Source organism: Aedes aegypti, chromosome 2 (assembly GCF_002204515.2).
Source record: "Aedes aegypti strain LVP_AGWG chromosome 2, AaegL5.0 Primary Assembly, whole genome shotgun sequence".
Taxonomy (NCBI): domain Eukaryota; kingdom Metazoa; phylum Arthropoda; class Insecta; order Diptera; family Culicidae; genus Aedes; species Aedes aegypti.
Window position 1 is genome coordinate 242,068,604 of NC_035108.1, and position 21,250 is coordinate 242,089,853.

General features: G+C 38.8%; 1 protein-coding gene across 2 annotated transcripts in view; it reads right to left on the minus strand.

The window, feature by feature from the left end:
* Nucleotides 1-213: 213 nt before the first annotated feature.
* LOC5568636 (uncharacterized protein T28D9.3) overlaps nucleotides 214-21,250 on the minus strand; it is a 38,667-nt gene continuing 17,630 nt past the window's right edge. The window contains exons 1-6 of one of the 2 annotated variants that reach the window (XM_021844630.1): nucleotides 19,172-19,751; nucleotides 12,659-12,813; nucleotides 1,643-1,810; nucleotides 1,513-1,583; nucleotides 1,151-1,448; nucleotides 214-1,091 (exon numbers count right to left, since the gene is read on the minus strand). In XM_021844630.1, coding sequence (XP_021700322.1) covers nucleotides 927-1,091; nucleotides 1,151-1,448; nucleotides 1,513-1,583; nucleotides 1,643-1,810; nucleotides 12,659-12,813; nucleotides 19,172-19,259 — 945 coding nt within the window. In that variant the 5' untranslated portion in view covers nucleotides 19,260-19,751 and the 3' untranslated portion in view covers nucleotides 214-926. Of the gene's footprint in view, nucleotides 1,092-1,150; nucleotides 1,449-1,512; nucleotides 1,584-1,642; nucleotides 1,811-12,658; nucleotides 12,814-19,171; nucleotides 19,752-21,250 lie in introns of those variants that run through there. The other variant, XM_021844629.1, reaches the window with a different exon arrangement.

The following is a 21,250-nucleotide window of genomic DNA, read 5'->3' on the forward strand; positions in this document are numbered from 1 at the left end:
GGAGGGTTGACTGTATTGTATGGAAACAAGTGGACTGAAATGAAACTGAATACCGATTGTGAGACGCTTGGGCGTTAATGGGTTCAAAAGAGTTAAGTTTTTAGTGAAAGCCCATATTTTTTTTTATTTTTAACCCTAGACAATATAAAATGTAAAACTTTTGGGTTTATTTATATAAAAGATAATGTGAGTAAAATGAAAAGAAAACAAGAATTTTGACATCATATTTTTTATTTCTTTTTATTAAAGCTTTTTATCTTACAATTATTCAACATTGTCATCGTGCTTTTCTATAATTTACCTATGTTCTTTTCAAGTTGTTGTAAAATCAATATATTAAAACTTTTTTGTGTGTGGGTACGGTTTACTTTCGCCTACTCGTTTTTTGTCACAATTACACGATCTGCGAAGTGCAACTGGTTCAACCGCATGCTTCCTAATACGCCAGCTATTCCCTTATTCTTCTTAACATTTGACTCGCGTGCTTCTACATTCTATCTTCTACTATGACAGTGCTTCTCAAACGGGACAGTAAACAATTTTTCGCCACGTACGAAACAATGTTCTACTTGCCTAATACTGATGAAACGGTTTTTCTCCTGAACAACCAAGTTGGTTTTAGGTTTCACCGGTACACGTTTTGCAGGGCAACGCAACTCAACGACATTATGTTGTTTGCTATTCTTTTCATGCAGTGATCTGCGTTTCCGGTATCATTTTCTGTGTTTTGTAGTAGAAGCATATGAGCGCAGTACGTTTTTGCATGATTACCAAACAATCTCACTGGGCTAGTCCTAATATCACAATACGTCCTCGCAAACATACATCACACGTTTTGAACTTTTCCTATTTACAATCCTATGGATTTGTGTGTAAATTCGTAGACAACGTAATACAGTTTTTAATACCTGTAAGTTTCTAAATTTCTAGTACGATTCTAAATCGGTGGTAATGTGTTTAGGAATTGATTGTTCCATTGACGCCGTTTGACGGTGCACGTTATTGGAAACAAGGTTGATGTCGTGATCTTTGTAAATCGGATCTTTTCCCCTCAGTCTTAATTTGTCGAAGTTGTGGCAACTGAAATAGCACTGCAAAATGGAACAGGGGTTATCAAAATTCACCGTTCAATATGAATTCCAAAACTTACCGTCAAGACGGCAGCCACCACCCCAATGAACGCTCCGGCAAGAACGTCCCACCAGTGGTGACGATTATCGATTATGCGTGATAATGGACAAAATATTCCCCACGTGGCTACCACAACCTGACACAACGGAAGAGCTATAACGGAAGCGATCTTCGGTGTACGTTTTTGCAAGTACCATATCATGAAAAGCGATCCGTAGACACTCATCGAGGAGTGCCCGGAAGGAAACGACTTGCTAGCATCTCGGATGAAGTAAGGACGATATTCGGTGTTTGTACAGGTGTATGTAGAAACGTATCTAGAACGAAAAAAAAAAGATAAGTGCTAATCCATTCTACATTTTAGGCATTGTTAAAACATACTCGCTCCCTTCACATACGATATCCGGTAGACAAGTTTCTATAAAGTGAGGTCTATGTTCGCCAGCGAAGGTCTAAAGTAGAAACGCAATTTATAGTTAAAATAAATCCAAAATTCAAACTTATACTTTACCTTTATTATATCCACAATCAAAAGCTTTAGTATGAGACCTTTGCCGTACTTTTTGAACCAATACCAGCTTTGACTCCACGAGCTGGAGCACCGAGTTTTTTTACCACTAGAGCTGCTACATATAAACGACGATGAGGATGAATAGAATATTATCTCAGTTAACCAGATCTGAAAGTTAAAGAAAAATTACATTGTGATAAGGTTTGCCAAATGGGGGTTATCGAAGAGTAGTTGGCTATACATTTGCCTCATAATAAGATGTTCGAATTACTGCGAGAGTTCCCCAAGATTTAAGCCTGGGCCCGGTATCATAGGATGCGATGTACGATGACGTACTGAGGCTTCCCCTTCTGACGGGTGTTAAGATTGTTGGCTTCGCCGACTACATAACCCTAGGATCGATGGAGGAATGGATGAGGTCTATGAAACTAGAACTGGCACATCGCAAGACTGAAAAGTGGTGGTGAACACCTGCAATTCCGAGCAAAGGGCGCTTATCTCGATAGGTGACTGCACCGTAGAGTCCAAGCGATCCCTTAGGCATCTTGGGGTAATGATCGATGACAAGCTCGGCTTCGCTAGTCACGTTGAATATGCCGGTAAAAGGACATCTACAGCTATACTGCCCATTGTAATATCCAGCCATTTGCCCGAAGAGGGAAACAGCAGAAATAAATACAGTACATGTGAACTTCTTGATGTGCTAGAGTAAACTTCTGACTCGTCTACCGAATCAGCGGATATTTATTTGATCTGAGTATAATACAATATGAACATTGCTATTCAGATTAAGGTTTTCCATGGATTCATTTAACATAGGGTATCTATTATTTACTGAGCCATTTCTTGATCATAACACCAGACAACACCCATAACTGCATATTTGTAACATTCGACAAAAGTAGGCATTGAGTAAATTAAATACCAAGTGTGTATTTTAAGGCAGTATGGACCGATGCACGAGTTCACTATTTGACGTTTGAGCAGTGCCGTGTTATTTACGTGACCATGGCAACAAGTGAACTCGGCACCGCTCAAACGTCAAATTAGTAAACTCATGCATTGGTCCATGGAACAGCGCACGAGTTCACTATTTTGACGTTTAAGCGGTACCTAGTTCACTCGTTCCCATAGTTACGTAAATAGCACGGCACCGCCCAAAATTCAACGAGTGAACGCGTGCATTGGTCCATGGGAGAAAACTAAAATTTACAAAGTGCTTTTTTGAGGCTGAAACTTTTTACAACTCATATCGCATACTGGGTGAATAGTCAGAAAATAATAAAAATTTCATTGCTACTACATTACGAGACCCATGTATAATCTCAATGTGATTGTTGTGCGGTTACAATCGCCAATGTGACAAAACAACATGGCATTTTTTCAAATTTTCTAGAATAATCTTACAGATTTTAGTAAGTTGATCGAAAGTATTTATCTGTTAATGACTCTCCACGGTATTAACTCGAAATTGTCAAAAATGTCGAATGTGACAAATATGCAGTTATGGACAGTATAGTGGCGCTTTTGAGAATGATGTCTAACAGCTCTGCTGTAATTGCCAGCAAACACAAGCTCCTGGTTAGCGTGGCGCTGTCCATTTTGAGGTATGGAGGATCAATCTGGTCAGAAGCGTTCACAACGAGCAGAAACTCAAATCGGTTGGAAAGCACGTATAGGATTATGTGCTAATGTGATTTCTAGATATGCCGTGTGCATATCGCATTGATCGATGGGCTCAACATCAAGGAAGATGTTCAATGCTTCAACCAATCAGGTACCAGATGAGTCCGCAACACTTGTAAAGAAACAGCGCTCAGAGGTAGATGGACTCATCGGCTAATACCAAATATGTCAGATTGGTATAAAAATGGACTTCCACCTGACGCAGTTTATGTCAGGACATGGTTGCTATAGGTAGTACATGCATAGCACAGAGAATAACATTGCCGCTAACCTACAACAACACTATCCGGGCGATCTCTCGACTGCTATTTTCCACTCCTGCTGACTCAGCTTGCGCAGAAGTCAGGTAACACACCGACTATATATATATATATTCCGGTATAAGGCCGCTCTGACCCTCGGAATACGCACCGTCAGCTATATTGAAAGGATCAAGGAAGATATGCAAACTTGCATTCTTGCCACCGCTGTGGCCAACATCCAGCTTGCTTCGGTGGCCGGGATCCACCGAATCGGACAAAGACGCTGGTCGGCCAAGCAGTGTTGTGAAAATCTCAATTTCTCATAACTCACGCTTGATATTTTTCATGGGTGAGTTGTCAATCACGCAACTCAGCAGTCAAAAAATCATGGATGAGTTGGCTCACCTTTTTGACTCATTGTCTCGTATTTCCACAGTTTACTCACACACGGCTATAATTTCTTGTTAGTCTGGTAAAATTATAGTAATCCTTTCTAGCGTAAACAACAACATTCGGGTTTCACGAGTTTTTGACGGGTTTTGCGACTGAATCATTTTTTACGGGTTGAGTTGATTGAGTGATTTTGAATCAAAATCTCAAGCGTGAGATTTGAGAAGCAGATCTCTAATGAGTTTTCTCTCACGGGAGAGCGTATTGATTGAGATTTGAGTATGAGTCTATCAACCAAGAGACCCCACGGAAGTACAGACCGCTTTCAGAGAGGCACTGAACAGAAAATTCAATTGGCACGAGGTCCGATACACCGACGGCTCCAAGCTGGCAGAGCGGGTCGGTCTCGGCATTCATAGTCGCACTGCAGAAATTTATCACAGCCTCCCTGGTCAGTGCTCCGTTTTCTCGGTTGAAGCTGCGACTTACTTGTAGCCATCACGACGCCCTGCGACTATCCGGTGCTGGTCGTCAGTGACTCGGACAGTGTCCTGCCTGCAATTGCAACCCCGACACCCCGACAACCTCAACATCCTTACATACAGAGAATCCAGACAGCCTTGGATAGCCCATCCACTAGAGCCACATTCATGTGGGTCCCCGGAAACTGCGGCATCTCTGGCAATGAGCGAGCTGGCCGTAACAGCCCACCACTATCACGAAAGATCCCCCGTGATGACGTAAAATCCTGGCTGAAGGAGCGACTGCGGACTGCCTGGTCCGGAGAATGGCACCGGAACAGAGAGTTGTTCCTCAGCAAAATTAAAAACACCATGACTACATGGCAAGACCAACCTGCTCGCCGAGAACAGGTCGTCCTCTTTCGGCTGCGTACGGGACATACACGGCAGACACACGACATGGGTAGCACCGGGAGGGCAGTTTTCACCACCTGTGCAAAACATTCGGGACACAAAATACTATCGAACATTTTCTGGTAAACTGTCCTACCCTGGAGCACCCTGCTAAGACCCTGAACCTGTAAAAGCATACGAAATTATCACATCCCCTACCATTTCGACCCCTGCTATGATCTTAAACTCGATACGGAACTTGCACATCATTTGACAAAATCAGCGAAACGACGAACACCGCAACTTAAACTCTGTTAGGTATACAATGTCTGAATTTCCCCATAATAAAGAGTTAGTTAATTAATAATAAGAACACAGCACTGTTTCCTCCACACCAGGACACCTGTGTGCCCCAAGTGTGCTGGTGTGGAGGAAACAGCGGAACATATCGTGTTCTGCGGCTACAAAGCAAAGCCATGCTGTAAAATCATTCAATTCTCCACTCTTTTTATATATCTATTAGTGAGGCTTTCAGCCACAGGCTGTTGCACCTCAAAAACCTCTTTATTAAATAATAAAACTGGATTCGATTCCCGGATTCCTTTTTGTAATGTAAATTTTCTTTGACCTCCCTGGACATAGAGCAGCGGCGTAGCTAGAGTTAATGAGGCCCGGTGCGGAGTTCGATTCAAGGGTTCTCAAAACTAAGGTGAACGCCGTTTAAATATAAGACGCTAAGCATTGAACAAATAGCTTTTGTAGTATTAAGACTAAAGCTATGGAACTTATGTTGGTATATTGATATATTGTAGTAGTTTAGTGGCAAACATGTTCATTAATGAGCCTACAGTTCTTCTTTTCTAAATTATTGTTCAGAAACACATTAGTTCACTGAAAATTATCGAAAGAACTTCCGGTGAAATGAATTGTAAGTGGAAATATTAGCTGGCGAAGTAGCGCTGGAAAGTAATGATTCATTAGATTAGGTATTCGAAGAAAATTTGGGCATTTCCTCAAGTGTTTTTGAGTCGGGATTGATTTTTGAATTTCTGATGAAAGAAATCCTTTTAATATCCATAAATTTGCCCAAGATTTGCTTAAAATAAATAACCAAATGAACGTAGAATTTTTCTAAGGGTAACCATAGCAGTTACCTAAGAGATTTCATCATGAATTCCTTCAAAGATTATTTCAGATTTTTTTCAAGAAAATCATAATTGCTCAAGAAATTTATCTCATGATGTTACCATCATTTCCTTAAAACTATAATTTTCTTAAAACTTCCATCAAGATTTACGACATCTTCGAGATTTCAACTAGGTATATTTTCTCCAGGGATTTTCTAGTATTTTTATCAAATTATCGTTCCTTCAGGAATTATTCCAGTGATTGTTGCTGAGATTCCTTAATGAATTATTCTAGAAATTATAAAGAAATTGGCCTTAGATATCTTCAAATATTTTCTTCACTCATTTTCTCAGGAATATCTCCAGAAAAAAATAGATTTTTTTTTTCAAAAATCTGACGAAACTTGATTTTGTTTGATACAAACCCCTTGCTGAACTCCCATAAAGTAATCTAAAAGAACTTTTGGGCTCTTGAGGAAGTCTCGAAGGATTTCGTTAGTGAATTGCTAAGATGATTGGAATTACTAGAATATTTACTGTAGTGTGGAATTTCAGATGAATTTTTGAAGAAGCCATGAAGATTTTACTTGAAAAAATACACGAGAAATTGTTTGGAAGAACTGCAGGAGTAATATTAGCTGGCGGATTCTACCCCATTACCCCGAATCCCATTACCCCGAATGCCATTAACCTGAACGCCATTACCCCGAATTCCAAAACCCCGAACGTCCCATCACCCCGAATGACATTACCCCGAATCCCAATATCGCGGGGAAATGTCATCAATATCATCATGTCATGATAATTGTAAATTCGGGGAAATTGCATTCGGGGTGATGGAATTCGGGGTAATGGTACATTCGGGGTAATGGAATTCGGGGTGATGGCAATCGGGGAAATGGCATTCGGGGTAATGGGGTAGAATCTAGCTGGCGAAGTAGCGCTGGAAAGTAATGATTCATTAGATTAGGTATTCAAAGAAAATTTGGGCATTTCCTCAAGTGTTTTTGAGTCGGGATTGATTTTTGAATTTCTGATGAAAGAAATCCTTTTAATATCCATAAATTTGCCCAAGATTTGCTTAAAATAAATAACCAAATGAACGTAGAATTTTTCTAAGGGTAACCATAGCAGTTACCTAAGAGATTTCATCATGAATTCCTTCAAAGATTATTTCAGATTTTTTTCAAGAAAATCATAATTGCTCAAGAAATTTATCTCATGATTTTACCATCATTTCCTTAAAACTATAATTTTCTTAAAACTTCCATCAAGATTTACGACATCTTCGAGATTTCAACTAGGTATATTTTCTCCAGGGATTTTCTAGTATTTTTATCAAATTATCGTTCCTTCAGGAATTATTCCAGTGATTGTTGCTGAGATTCCTTAATGAATTATTCTAGAAATTATAAAGAAATTGGCCTTAGATATCTTCAAATATTTTCTTCACTCATTTTCTCAGGAATATCTCCAGAAAAAAATAGATTTTTTTTTTTCAAAAATCTGACGAAACTGGATTTTGTTTGATACAAACCCCTTGCTGAACTCCCATAAAGTAATCTAAAAGAACTTTTGGGCTCTTGAGGAAGTCTCGAAGGATTTCGTTAGTGAATTGCTAAGATGATTGGAATTACTAGAATATTTACTGTAGTGTGGAATTTCAGATGAATTTTTGAAGAAGCCATGAAGATTTTACTTGAAAAAATACACGAGAAATTGTTTGGAAGAACTGCAGGAGAAATGTGGGAGAAATCTTTAGATAAATTTCTGAAGGAACTCCATGAGGAATCCCAGGTCAAATTTGAAGAGGATTTCCTGGAAGAGCATTAATTATATATCCTTGGATAATCCTAGGAGGAATTTAAGAAGCAACTACTAGGGAAAATGTGAATGCTTGAAGAAATCCATATAATTCGTGAAAGGATAACTGGAGGAACTGGCATTTTTTTTTTCATCTGAAGAGCCTTTTAACCACTGCTTCCATTATTTAGGAAACATTCTTTGATCAAGCTATTCTCCGCAGTTGCAGAATAAATGCTCAGCAGTTTCGTTTTCAGCTTGACAAAAACGACACTCAGAGGATTGTATTTTTCCTATCTTTTTAAGATGATGATTCTACCCCATTACCCCGAATCCCATTACCCCGAATGCCATTAACCTGAACGCCATTACCCCGAATTCCAAAACCCCGAACGTCCCATCACCCCGAATGACATTACCCCGAATCCCAATATCGCGGGGAAATGTCATCAATATCATCATGTCATGATAATTGTAAATTCGGGGAAATTGCATTCGGGGTGATGGAATTCGGGGTAATGGTACATTCGGGGTAATGGAATTCGGGGTGATGGCAATCGGGGAAATGGCATTCGGGGTAATGGGGTAGAATCTAGCCCGGGCTTTAGCTAGACTGGGTTTTATGAATCTTTTCGCTTGCTTGGGTGTATCCGTTCCAGTTGGATTCTACCATTGACATTTCCCAATTTTTCAGTTTTATCTTGAGAGTGCTCTCAGGAACAACACAGAATGGTTCAGGGCCGACAAAGCTCCCAAGCTGCACCCTGTCTTGCTAGATTGTCGGCGATTTCATTCCCCTCAATTCCACAATGGCCGCGCACCCAGTACAATGTAACTTCGTTCCTACTGGCCAATTGCTTCAGAGAAAGAATGCATTCCCACACTAACTTTGATCTACATGTGAATGCCTTTAGAGCAGTGTTTCCCAAACTTTTTTGACTTTCGCCCCCTTGAGACCAATATTTTTTTTAAATCGCCCCCCTGATATGAAATTGAAACATTTGAATTAAGCGTTGAAGTATTGATTAATATCAATATCTAAAAAATTGGTCAAATTTAAAGCGTGTAGCAGTCAACCATAATGCTTCAATAAAAAAAAACAATAAGAGTGTCCTGTATATCCATAATAGAATCATGCAATATCTATCATGTGCATCAATTATTTGTGTATCAACAAATCTTATATTCTGGTTAATGTGCGATCATCAAAACATGCTCGGCTCACTTTCTGCTTTTCTGTTTTTATAATGTTTCTTAAGTTGTTGGCTGTTCTAGAAACAGACCAATCTATATATAAAATATAAAAAAAATGTCAGTAAACCCAGACTTTTTTTCAACTTTTCATTAACTAAGATATAACATTCAATTCAGATTTTTTTTAAAGCTATGATCCATGCAATTTTATGTCGCTCAAACCTTTTTTAAGTAGGGTGATTTACGTAAATGGCATTCAGTGGTTTTATCATTGGAACCCGATTTTTGTCCACCAAAGTCACATAAACTTATTTATAGAATGATTTGTGCTATAAATACTGGTTAGTGTGCGTGTCGACAAAATATCAAAATGAATAGTTTAATAAATGCGTTAGAAAAAATAGAAACTTAATCTGTATTATTGTAAAGATCACCCATCAAAAAGTTATCAAACTTTACTTTAGACTTGGAAATAAATTTCAAACATCGCCAATAGTTTCTGCTTTCAAAATGCATTAATTCTTAGCAATAAACAATAAGATCTTAATGACAATCATCAAATTTGTCTATTATAATTTAAAAATGAGTGCCTTTGGAGCAAAGATGCGGTGAAATAGTTAGCTCTCATATAGAGTCTTCCGCAGATGCGGGCTTCGTGGCCGTGCGGTTAGTGTTATCAAGCATTTAGCCGCATCGATCCAAAGAGTGTGGGTTTCATTCCCACTTCAGCCCGGAAATCTTTTCGTCAGGAATGTATTTCGACTGTGCCACTGGGCGTTGCATGCTAGTCCTTTGTCTAGTGTGGTACTTCCTTCAAAGGGCAAATCGCCCACTGGAAGCATTAACGTGTCGGTGTCTTAAAAAAATGCTATCATTAAAAACATGAATGTCTCTTATAAACTTTGAATCTATTTTTGTTTTTCAGTTGATCCCATTTTCGCCCCCTTTCTATCATTTTCGCCCCCCAAATTCAGTTTGACAAATTCTCGCCCCCCTGGACCTGAAAATCGCCCCCAGGAGGGCGAATTCGCCCACTTTGGGAATCACTGCTTTAGAGCATTCAAAGCTGCTTGACTGTCCGAGAAAATACAGATCTTTGCAAACCTATAGTTTCTTTTGAGACAAATATTTGTACAGTCAATGATGACTTGTATTTCAGCTTGGAACACAGTGGGACTGCGCCCCATAGCGATTACCTTGCTGATACCAGGGCCGAAAAATCCAGCTCCGGTATTGTCGCCCATCTTTGACCCGTCGGTATAAAGTACAATAGAACCTGCACGTAAACTTGGCCCACCAGAATCCCAAGTATAGCGGCTTGGTTTAACCACTTTGAAGGGAACATCATAGTTGGTCTTCGTTGTCATCCAATCTTCTATTGTTTTCATATCTGAATTCAAATTGAATTCCTTGATGATCTTCATGAGGAACTGGCATAGTAATTATCATAGGTTTTCCTGGGAAAATCCCCAAATGAATTTCTTTAAGAACTGTAGAATGATTTTTTTTCCTAAGATAACTTTGGAAACTTTGGAAGTTACAACTGACGAAATCAAATTAGTCAAGAAAAGCGTTGTAGTGGATTTCCTGGAGCAAATTATGACATATCCTCTAACCATCCCTTGAGACAAAGCAGGAAGATTTTCTGAGAGACTTGGTGGTAGAATCAATAGAGACATTTCTGAGGGAGATCCCAGAAGTATACCTGAAGAGAACTTTGCATAAATCTCTAGAAGAATTATTTAAGTTTCTCCTCGAGGAATCTGAAAAGAAATTCCTGAAGAACCTGTAAAAAAATCGCGTAATAGTCTCTGAAGGTATCGTTGGAAACTCTTGAAGCAAGATTCACTGCAAGCAGAATTTAAAAAAAGTGGCTTCAAAGACAATTTTGCCTAAAATAGAGACTTTCAAGACTTATAGTTAAAAATAAAAACTAATCTTCTGAAATGAGATTTACTACCAATCTTGAATGTGGTAACTAATTTGTTTTTTTTTTCAATTATAATTGAAATGAAATTCGACTGGTTTAAGAATATGGCCTGTAACATATCTTAAAACAGAGTCGGAAAATGTTGAGAAAATGTCAAAAAAGAAAATTGATTTTCACACAGTATTTAGTAATCAAACATCAGGAAGAGAAAGTCAGGCTAACCCATTATATTTTTCAGAGGGCAATTTCACAAATTTCAAATGTCATTTTTATTGAAATTCACTCTCATTTGAAGATCCTGCCTCCAAATCAGTTCCAGATACAATCATGGGCCCCGCACATTTAGGTAGTTCTGTCTGAATTACAAAATTAAATCAAGTTATCGAGAATGAATTTTGAATAAGTATTAACGCTACTCTAATCACTAAAAACATTGATCACGGGGCCCCTACACATTGCCGATCAAGTTCACCTTCAAACTGAATTTTTATTTGCTTGTTTACGTGCAGTTTACTAGAAATCAATATCATAATATTAAATGAAATTCTTACCATAATTTGGGGCCCCTATAAACTCGGCGCGGACCGCACCCCCTAGCTACGCCACTTGCATAGAGTATAATCGTACCTGCCACACGATATACGAAAGAAAACAAAATGGCAATTTGGCAAAGAAAGCTCTCAATCAATAAAATAACTGTGGAAGTGCTTATAAGAACACTAAGCTGAGAAGCAGGCTCTGTCCCAGTGAGGACGTCAATGCCAAGAAGATGTCGTGTTCGATTGCCCGCGTTTCATCATTGTGAGAGCTCGCATGCTCATTACATGCGGAGGCGACACGTCTCCCGACAACATAATAGAGAGAATGTGTGCGGACTGCGGATGCCGAGTGCTGGAGCTTGAGCTTGAGCTTTGAGCTTGATTGGCCGCCCGTGGATGCTACTCCAGCATCGCCAGATCAGCTGCACTTACACAAGGAACCAACCGAATGACTGCTTGGGACTAACAGGGATCCTCAGAGTATAAGTGCTGGTGATCTTCTATTTTTAGGCGACAATGGTGCCTGCCATGTCAGAATGCAGACCAATGTGGGGAAGGGGGAGGAAATGATGTTGCACTTATACTGGCCCACTGTAGACCGTTTGTAGACAAATTTGTTTGTATTGCTCAAAAAAGCTCTTCCAGTGATCCCTCCAAGTATATTTTCTATGATTCTGAAAAATTCAACATTAAACCTTTAACAAACTCCAAAGATTCCCTATAGATTTATACGGAGAAATGCGGAACATTTCTTTCAAGGATAACTATAGAAATATTCAGCAAAGATTAAATGATTTGTGAAAAAAACGTACAAAAAATAACAGGAATACAAGAATTTTTGGTTGAATCCTTAGAGGAGCCTTAATAGAGAAAATTGAAGTGGTTTTCAGGAAAATCGCTAAGTTAATATCTGAAGAAATCTCTGCAGCCTGTTTTAGGCAAACTTAGAGAATTTCTAATTTATATAATGTATCAAAAAAGAAATTTAAACTTGTATATGATTGGCCATATCTCTAAGAACTCCATAAAAAATTTCCCATGACGCTTTTTAAAATATCTGCGGATTAATGCCGGGAGTCATTTTTGAGAAATACAAGTTAATGTTTGTACTAACGAAATTGATTTAGAAAATATTTCCATGGGCCATGCTATCTTCTGGTTACATACATATTTACATGGAGTAGTATTATAATTCATAATTTATTATGAAATGAAGTGCTTTTTTCAAATTCTTTCATCTAAAATACTTACCAGGAACAGAGGTACAAATCCACTCAGCATAATCGCAGTTGTGGCTACGGTATCCCCCGTGAACGAACGTTGAATCGATCTATCGTCACAGTAGTATCCTCGTTTGACAAATTGTGGGAAAAACCCAAATTCGCTCAATGCAATAAACGTTACAACTGTAAACGGAATAAACAAAAGGAAGAAGAAACCATGAATTTTCTCGAGAATTAAAATTACATTGGAAATTAATCAGCTACTGGTGAGTTTCAAGCAGAACCAACTTTTCGTCGATTCAAGAGAGATCGCAGCAAGCCACGCGTGCAAACTGACGTGTTTCAAATTTTGTGTCGCGTTTTTTCTCGCGTAAATTTTCATATTGGCTGGCGGAATCGCGAAACGGCTGATGTGAGTGTAGAGTTTTACTAATCAAATTTCTTGATAAGTGCAACCATTTAAAGTTCCATTTTACAAATAGTGCTGTTTTTGTCAATCGTAGTCTAATGGAAAGCACCGCGAATCAATTTTGTACCGTCGTGAGTGTACGGATTGATTTTGAAATTTTGCGTTAGATTATAAAAAAGTGCGTTTGGTAAAACTCGAGCAAGTGGGTTCGTGTTTTTAACTGCCTCATTTTTTCTCGGTTCCACATTTTGCTGGGCAGTGATTTGCGAAGTCCCAAACCTAATAATTCGTTTTCGCGTAAATCGACACACAGCTGTCAAAAAATTACAATATGTTCGTGAACTATTACCGAACAAATTGTCAAATAAATTACCGAACACATTGTTCATAACAGCAAGCAGTCGGAATAGAATGAGGTCATCATAAAAAAAACAATGAAGTTCATATTGATATTCAATGTAATAAATCGATTTATTTTGTATTTCTGTTGCTTTCTGTTGATGAAGGTAAGAGATTAAATACCATCAACGGTCTCTGGTGGGACATTGAAGAACAATCCTGGCTGTTCACTCCTCATGAAGAGAACCGGTGCCACCGATCCCGGCATGGGTGGTCATGCTGGTTATTATGATGCTGCAATCCGAAAACGTAAATTGTAATTTATTTCATCTCAAAAATACGGTTTTTGAAGAAACTCAAAGGTCATACTTACGGAGAACAAGTACTAGACGCTAATCCCGCTTCTGTAGTTTTTTTTTTGAAAACTTCATTCCCACAAAAACAGAATATTAAATAGTTCCGGATAAAAAATTTATTTACAGTACGTTTCCGGTAAAAAAAATTACCGAACAACGAGAAAAAAAACTAAGTGTGTAGATATACACAATACACATACATACAATAATAATACACGTTCAATTAATAGTTTTATCGCATTTACTAAAAATAACCTTTGAATAGTTTGACATTAAAATGTAGACGCACTGATAGATAACTATTTGAATTGAGGCTACATGCATCGCATCACTTACCAAGATGAATCCTGATCATGTAGCTTTTGAACCCTCCTACTTACAAAACTCCTTCCTGTGAAAACCATGGAGATGCAGAGTTGATCTCGGTCTCTAGTAGCAATGGATGCCACACTACAATTCCTTCCCTTCCTCGGCGTCGTTATTGACATTACTATAATTGGAGTTCTCGAAATTGTACATTGCAGATGATATGCTACTCCCAAGCTGCATCTGTTGGTTCCCTGTACAACTTTGATTATTTCGGTCAATCACGGAGTAGCAACTACGAATTGTACGGCCATCAATGCTTATGCTTATGCTGCTTAAACCAACTTTTCGTCGATTCAAGAGTTTTTTAATTACTTATCATAGAACATTTACAATTAACAACAAAAAAAAAAACGACAGCAGAAGCGCCGAACAACAGAACGCTTGTATCGGATATATCCAGTATCTATTTTACGGAATGATAAGAGAAACCGGAAATATTTTAGACTAATAAAAACCAGATGATTGCTCTGTTTATATGGTTACTTAGAAAAACTACTTGTTTTATTGTTTGGTTGTTCTGGTATTTACTGCAGTAAACTAGTGCTGAAGGTTATCAGCAAGGTGCAAATAAAGTATATAATAAATTTTGCGTTATCAGCAAAAACAGCACTACAGCGCCATGTAAATATTTTAATAGTACAACTACCTTATTGGGCGTTTTTTCGAAATAGCATTCCATCACAGCGTTTCATAGAATTTTTTTTTTCCAAATTTCCTCATAAGAAGAGATTGGCATAGGCATATGAACTGACATTTTTCAAGTGTCAAATAAGTTTTTTCCTTCTTATCCATGGATCGCATCACCGACCTAAGGTGACTCCCAGAACTTTTTCCCCTGATGATTGTAGAGATGCAGAGGTATTCTCGGTCTCTAGAAACAACTATCATTACATATTAAAACATTTTCCTTATCCCAACTGACTGTAAGAACTTGGCCGGCGCCGCTGTTGATGAATAATATGAGATCTGTTAAAATGTGTACTTCGATATACAATGCATACGAAATAATTCATTGTACCATGGAATCAATAACAAGAACTTACGCAATGTTCTGGAGTCGATTCCGGGACCCTGGAACATCAATCCGATTATCGCAATCCATATCATGCGACACAATCTTTCAATTTGCATACAGCAAAGGGTTATAAGAAACTTCTCAATTTTCTTCCAGAGGGAAAAAAAACAATCATCGGATTGATTTCATTAGGGGCCCTGAATCGGCTCCAAAACATTCTGGAAGTACTTGTGAATGACCCTAAGTTGCTAGACATTACTCATTTGGCATCATATTATACTCCTGGAGAAAAATCTTGAAAATTGATGTGTCGTATGATATGGTTTGCAATCATCGGGTTGATGTCCATTTCCAGGGTTCCGAAATCGGCTCTAGGATATTCCGGAAGTACTTGTAGATGACTCTATGTTGCATACAATTGCTCAATATGCATTGTATTTTACTTCTGATACTGCTGATCAAATTTTGGTCCCCAACTGATGCCCCAAGAACCGGTTCCAACGAATCTGGAACTGGTCAGAATGGTTTCGAATGAGTTGAAACGGTTGGAACATTATTATTTATTTAGTTGGTGTTACATCCATTAACTTAAAAAACTTCATTAACGATGTTACGCCAATGTACTCGGTCCATGGCTGTGTCCCTCCAACTTCTATTTTGGCCCACGCTCTCCAGATCTTGTTGCACCTGATCAAGCCTCCTCGCTCGCTGTGCTCCCCGTCTTCTTGTGGCAACCGGATTCGACGCGAACACCATCTTTGCAGGATTGTTGTCCGGTAATCTTGCAACATGCCCTGCCCAGCGCACCCTTCTGGCTTTCGCAACCTTCTGGATACTGGGTTCGCCGTAGAGCCTAGCAAGCTCGTGGTTCATTCTCCGCCGCCACACACTCCGCCAAAGATGGTCCTAAGCACCCTTCGTTCGAACACTCCATGTGCTTGCAGGTCCTCTTCCAGCATGGTCCATGCTTCATGTTCATAGAGGACCACCGGTCTTATTAGCGTTTTGTACATGGTACATTTGGTGCGGGGGTGAATCTTTCTCGACCGCAGCATCTTCTGGAGCCCATAGTAGGCGCGACTTCCACTAATGATACGTCTCCGTATGTCACGACTAACGTTGTTCTCAGCCGTTAACAAGGATCCGAGCTGATGAGTTCAACCACCTCAAAAGTATCCCCGTCTATCGTAACACTGCTTCCCAGGACCCAGGAGGGCTCTGTCGCGCTCCGTTCCGCCTATCAGCATGTACTTTGTTTTTGACGCATTCGCCACTTTTGTCGCTTCACGTTTCAGGCGGTTGTACAGGTCCACCGCCGTTCCAAATGTTCTGCCGACAATATCCATATCATCCGCGAAGCAAACAAATTGACTAGATCTTGTGAAAATCGTACCTTGGTTGTTAAACCCGGCTCTCCACATGACACCTTTTAGCGCCATGTTGAACAGCAGGCACGAAAGTCCATCACCCTGTCGAAGTCCCCGGCGGGTTTCGAACGAACTGAAATGTTCGCCCGAAATCTTCACGCTATTCTGCACACCGTCCATCGTTGCTCTTATTAGTCTTGTGAGCTTACCGGGAAAGCTGTACTCGTCCATGTTTTTCCATAGCTCTTGGCGGTCGATGCTATCATAAGCCGCTTTAAAATCGATGAACAGGTGATGCGTTGGGACTTGGTATTCACGGCATTTCTGGAGGGTTTGCCGTACAGTGAAGATTTGGTCCGTCGTCGAGCGGCCGTTGATGAAACCAGCTTGATAACTTCCCACAAACTCATTTACTATTGGTATTAGACGACGGAAGATAATATAAGGCGGCATTCAGGATAGTGATCGCACGATAGTTTTCACATTCCAGTTTGTCGCCCTTCTTGTAGATGGGGCATATGACCCCTTGCTTCCACTCCTCCGGCAGCTGTTCCGTTTCCCAGATTCTGACAATCAGCCGGTGCAGATAGGCGGCCAGGGTTGGAACATACTAATAGTTTATGTTTCAGTTATAAACAGTGTAGTTTTAAGTAGATGAAAAAACCGAATTTAGTACTTTACCATTTAATTCCACTAGAGTTTGTATCCTTTGACAGATACGCGTATTTCGACCTCAACTGTAAGGCCGTCTTCAGTGTCGTGTACTAGACTCGACTTCTAGTCGAGTCTAGTACACGACACTGAAGACGGCCTTACAGTTGAGGTCGAAATACGCGTATCTGTCAAAGGATACAAACTCTAGTGGAATTAAATGGTAAAGTACTAAATTCGGTTTTTTCATCTACTTATAGGTATTCCACTAAACAGCTCGAAGATTTATTATCAGTGTAGTTTTATTTGATCCGTTCAAAATAATTATGGAAATGTCTCAAATGACATTGGGGTGACAAATGACATAGTGTTTTACAAAACATCCGTATAAATCTGGAACTGACCGTCCAATTGTGATTCCCAGTACAGGTCACGAAACTTGAATAGTGTTGAGGTGTTGTGTCAACATTTTATTGAAATCGGCTTGAAACTATGGAAATTTGAGCCAAAAGATCACGAAAAGTTGGTTGTAAAAATAGGATAGAGACGCAAAGGTTAACAAACTGAGATCTTTCTTTGCCAATCGACCATTTTTGGGTATGTCGTTTGACAGGTACGAAGATACCGCCATACTGAGGGTCGTGAGTTCGAACCCCGCTGGTCGAGGATCTTTTCGAAATGGAATTTTTTTAGATTCCCATGGGGTTGGATGACAAAACGTCGAAAAACATAACGCCAAATCCCAAAATGCCGAATGCCAAAACGTCGAATATACAGAACGTCGAAAAGTAAAAAAATGTAGGACTTTTTTTTCCTTTCGACGTTTTAAAATTTGAAGTTTTGGCATTCGACGTTTTGTCTTTCGACGTTTTGTCTGAACTGAAAAAGATCTGATTTTTTTTATTTAATTTTTATACAGATAATGTTATAGGTTTGATGGTAGTTCAGGCGCTATTCAAGTAAAAGACTTTCACTGCAAAAAAACTATTGAAATCGATTAAGATTTGGAAAAGTATGGTCATTCGTTATTTTTTCCTCGAAAATTTTTTAGTTTTCAATCAAACTTCCTTCCAGTGATGCACTTGAACGCGGTCAGTTTGCGTTCCAGTTCAATTTATTGAACGCAGCGAGCAAGTAGGCTTGAACATTGTGCAGTTCAAAAATATAAACGCGTACTAGCCGAAAATTAAACCTTACAAATTTTGACGATGAAAATGTATGCCAAACCTATGTTTTTGATATGCATAATATCAAAAGCTGTATGTTTTTTCCCTTCATAAAAGTTTACGGCGATTCATTCATTTATTTCCCAAATGAGAGCTCTGATCACGTTCACGTTCAGTTCAAAATGCATCATCTTTCGAAACTTATACGGGTCTATATGTAAAAGCGTAGTCGGGCCTTTCGTTATGATACTTTCAATTGTATTAGTTTTTGCATAAATGTGTGGAAATAATAGTGGGCAAAAGTTGGAACAGCATAACAAAAGTTCGTGTCGTATATTATCTCACGGAAAAACTTGAAACTTGATTGCGACTAACAAAACATATTTTTCCTGGTGTAGAATATTCTGGGTAATATGATGGAATACACTTCGTTTACTGCTAATGGTAGGAACAGCCACCATATTTTCCTTAAATTTGATTTTTTTATTTGACTCGCAATCAGTTACAACTGTTATTTATTACAGAAAAATTGCATTTTTAGAGCAAAATGGGGCTGTAACTTTCACACGACTTCGGTGAATGAAACTGTCACTATTCGATTCCACGACGTTTTCCATGGAATACGAATTTTAAATGGGTACAGTGTACCCGGTACACATTTTTACAAGATTAGACTGTTATAGTTTTTTTTTCGGAAATATTGAATATTCCACTAAGCTCGAACTTTTACCACGCCTTACTCTGTTTACTATTTATATATAATGCGTAATACTTCAGCTTGCGAGTTACTTTAGATAAGGCTTAATCAGTCAAAACCAATATATGCGGTTCATTACACCTAATCTAAATAACAAAACCACAACAATTACCTGCAATCGTGACTATGGTGTCAAAGAATCCTGTCCAATAGAATGTCGGCTTGGATTTGGAGAAAATTTTCAACGATTCTGTATCCATTTTTGATCTTTTTCAAACCAACACCGTAAAACAAAACGCGTATCAGCAAACACCCGCGATTTATGATCAACTATTTTCTTAGTCGCATAAAATATGTAGATTCAGAAGAAATTGGAATTTTAAATTAAACCATCTGTATCACTTCACAACCCATTTCTGCACATAAACTGCTAAAAAATGTTCACCGATTGTCCAGAGCAAACTATATTTGCTACTGACTGCTCAACACTTTAGCACGGCGGCAAAACAACTATAGCATTCTTGCTATGAATGCTTATGCAACTTAATCCCTCCTCAAAAAGAAACGCACATGGCTAACAAGCAGAACCGACACTTTGTTCCTAGCAGCATGGGCACTCGCTGTTGACAGACCGAACGTATATTTCGAAAAGTTATGCACTAGCTAATGCAAGTCTACAACGACTAAGTACACCTTCTCTCGCCTGTCGACCGGTTGGCTCGCAATGGAAATTTATACTGAGCCGCTCCAGAAGATGTTCACTCTCCTTTACTAGTCAGCTAGCTATCTCCTGCGACACTCGAATAGGCCACAAGAGGGTTGGGTGCGATAAGCTAAACAGGCTCTAATTGCAAAATGAATCATAATGAGTTGGCATTATTTACACTTCACCGGTGTTATAAATTCTCGCAGAACTTTGAAATGAGCATCTTCCTTTATTCCTAGTATTACATCCCAACTAAGACGGTAATTATTTCTCAGTATAGTACTCACTTAGTTTTTAAAAATACACCGACACGTTAATGCTTCCAGTGGACAATTTGCCCTTTGAAGGAAGCACCACACTAGACAACGGACTAGCATGCAACGCCTAGTGGCACAGTTGAAAAACCTTCCTGACGCAAAGCTTTCCGGACTGAAGCGGGAATCGAACCCACTCCCCTGACTCGATGCGGCTAAATGTTTAGTAACACTAATCGCAGGACCACGAAGCCCACAGTTGTTAACTGATAGCTTCGTTGCCATTTTTGAGTTCGTATATTGTGCGACTAGTTTGGAGTTAAGTCAATACCAGGACTGAAAGCGAAAAGTAGTACATACTAAAAAGTCAGTTTAGTGACCAAATTTGAGAAAATAGTGGCAGGAAAATCAAAACAATCAATTTAATTTCAGTTCAGTAGTACTGTTGAAAACCAATATTGGAAATTTTTGCTTTAATGTACTCCCAAAATGTCATGATATTGCCTGCAAACTTGTTTGCTGTATAAGTAAAAACATTTATGAATAACTAATTTTTAACCAATTCACAATATTTTCAAAGTTTTAGAAGAATTCTCGCGTATCTTTTCAAAAGGACATGTATTAAATTGAGAGGTTCTTTTTGTTTACTTTCTGTTTAATCAATAGCTATGCCACATTAACATCTTCTGTTTCGTTTTTTTTTTGTATAAAACGTTAGCCAAGGACATTATTTTTCGATCTGTAGTGAAACATTTCCTAAAAACATTGATATTGTAAATTTCAGGCGCCCCATAACTATTTATGAATTCAAATTGATAAGAGTTTATGAGTTAGTATAGTATAATTATAGGCATTACAATGTAAATTCGACGTTATAGGAAGATGAATGAAAACTTGTATTTAAAGAAAAGAACAAAACATTCAAAAGATTCGCTTTAAAAATACCGTGTACCCCCGCTAATTTGAACGGTACCTCATGCAAACCATCGGGGTTCATTTTTAATTTGAACATCTAGTCACCCTAGAAACGTGTTTCTGCCCGAGCAACACACATGTTATAATTGTGTATTATCAACTCATATATGACTAGTTTTGGTCATATATCATTTGATAATACACAATTATAACATGTGTGTTGCTGGGGTGGTTACCTCTTTCACTGTTTTGTTTTGACTCTGCGTTCCGTTCCACAGCGTTCCATCTCACTTCACTCTGGTCCATTAGCTAAATGATGTTTGAACCATTTTTAATCTGAACGATGTGCAAATTAGCGGGGTACAGATTAAAAAGT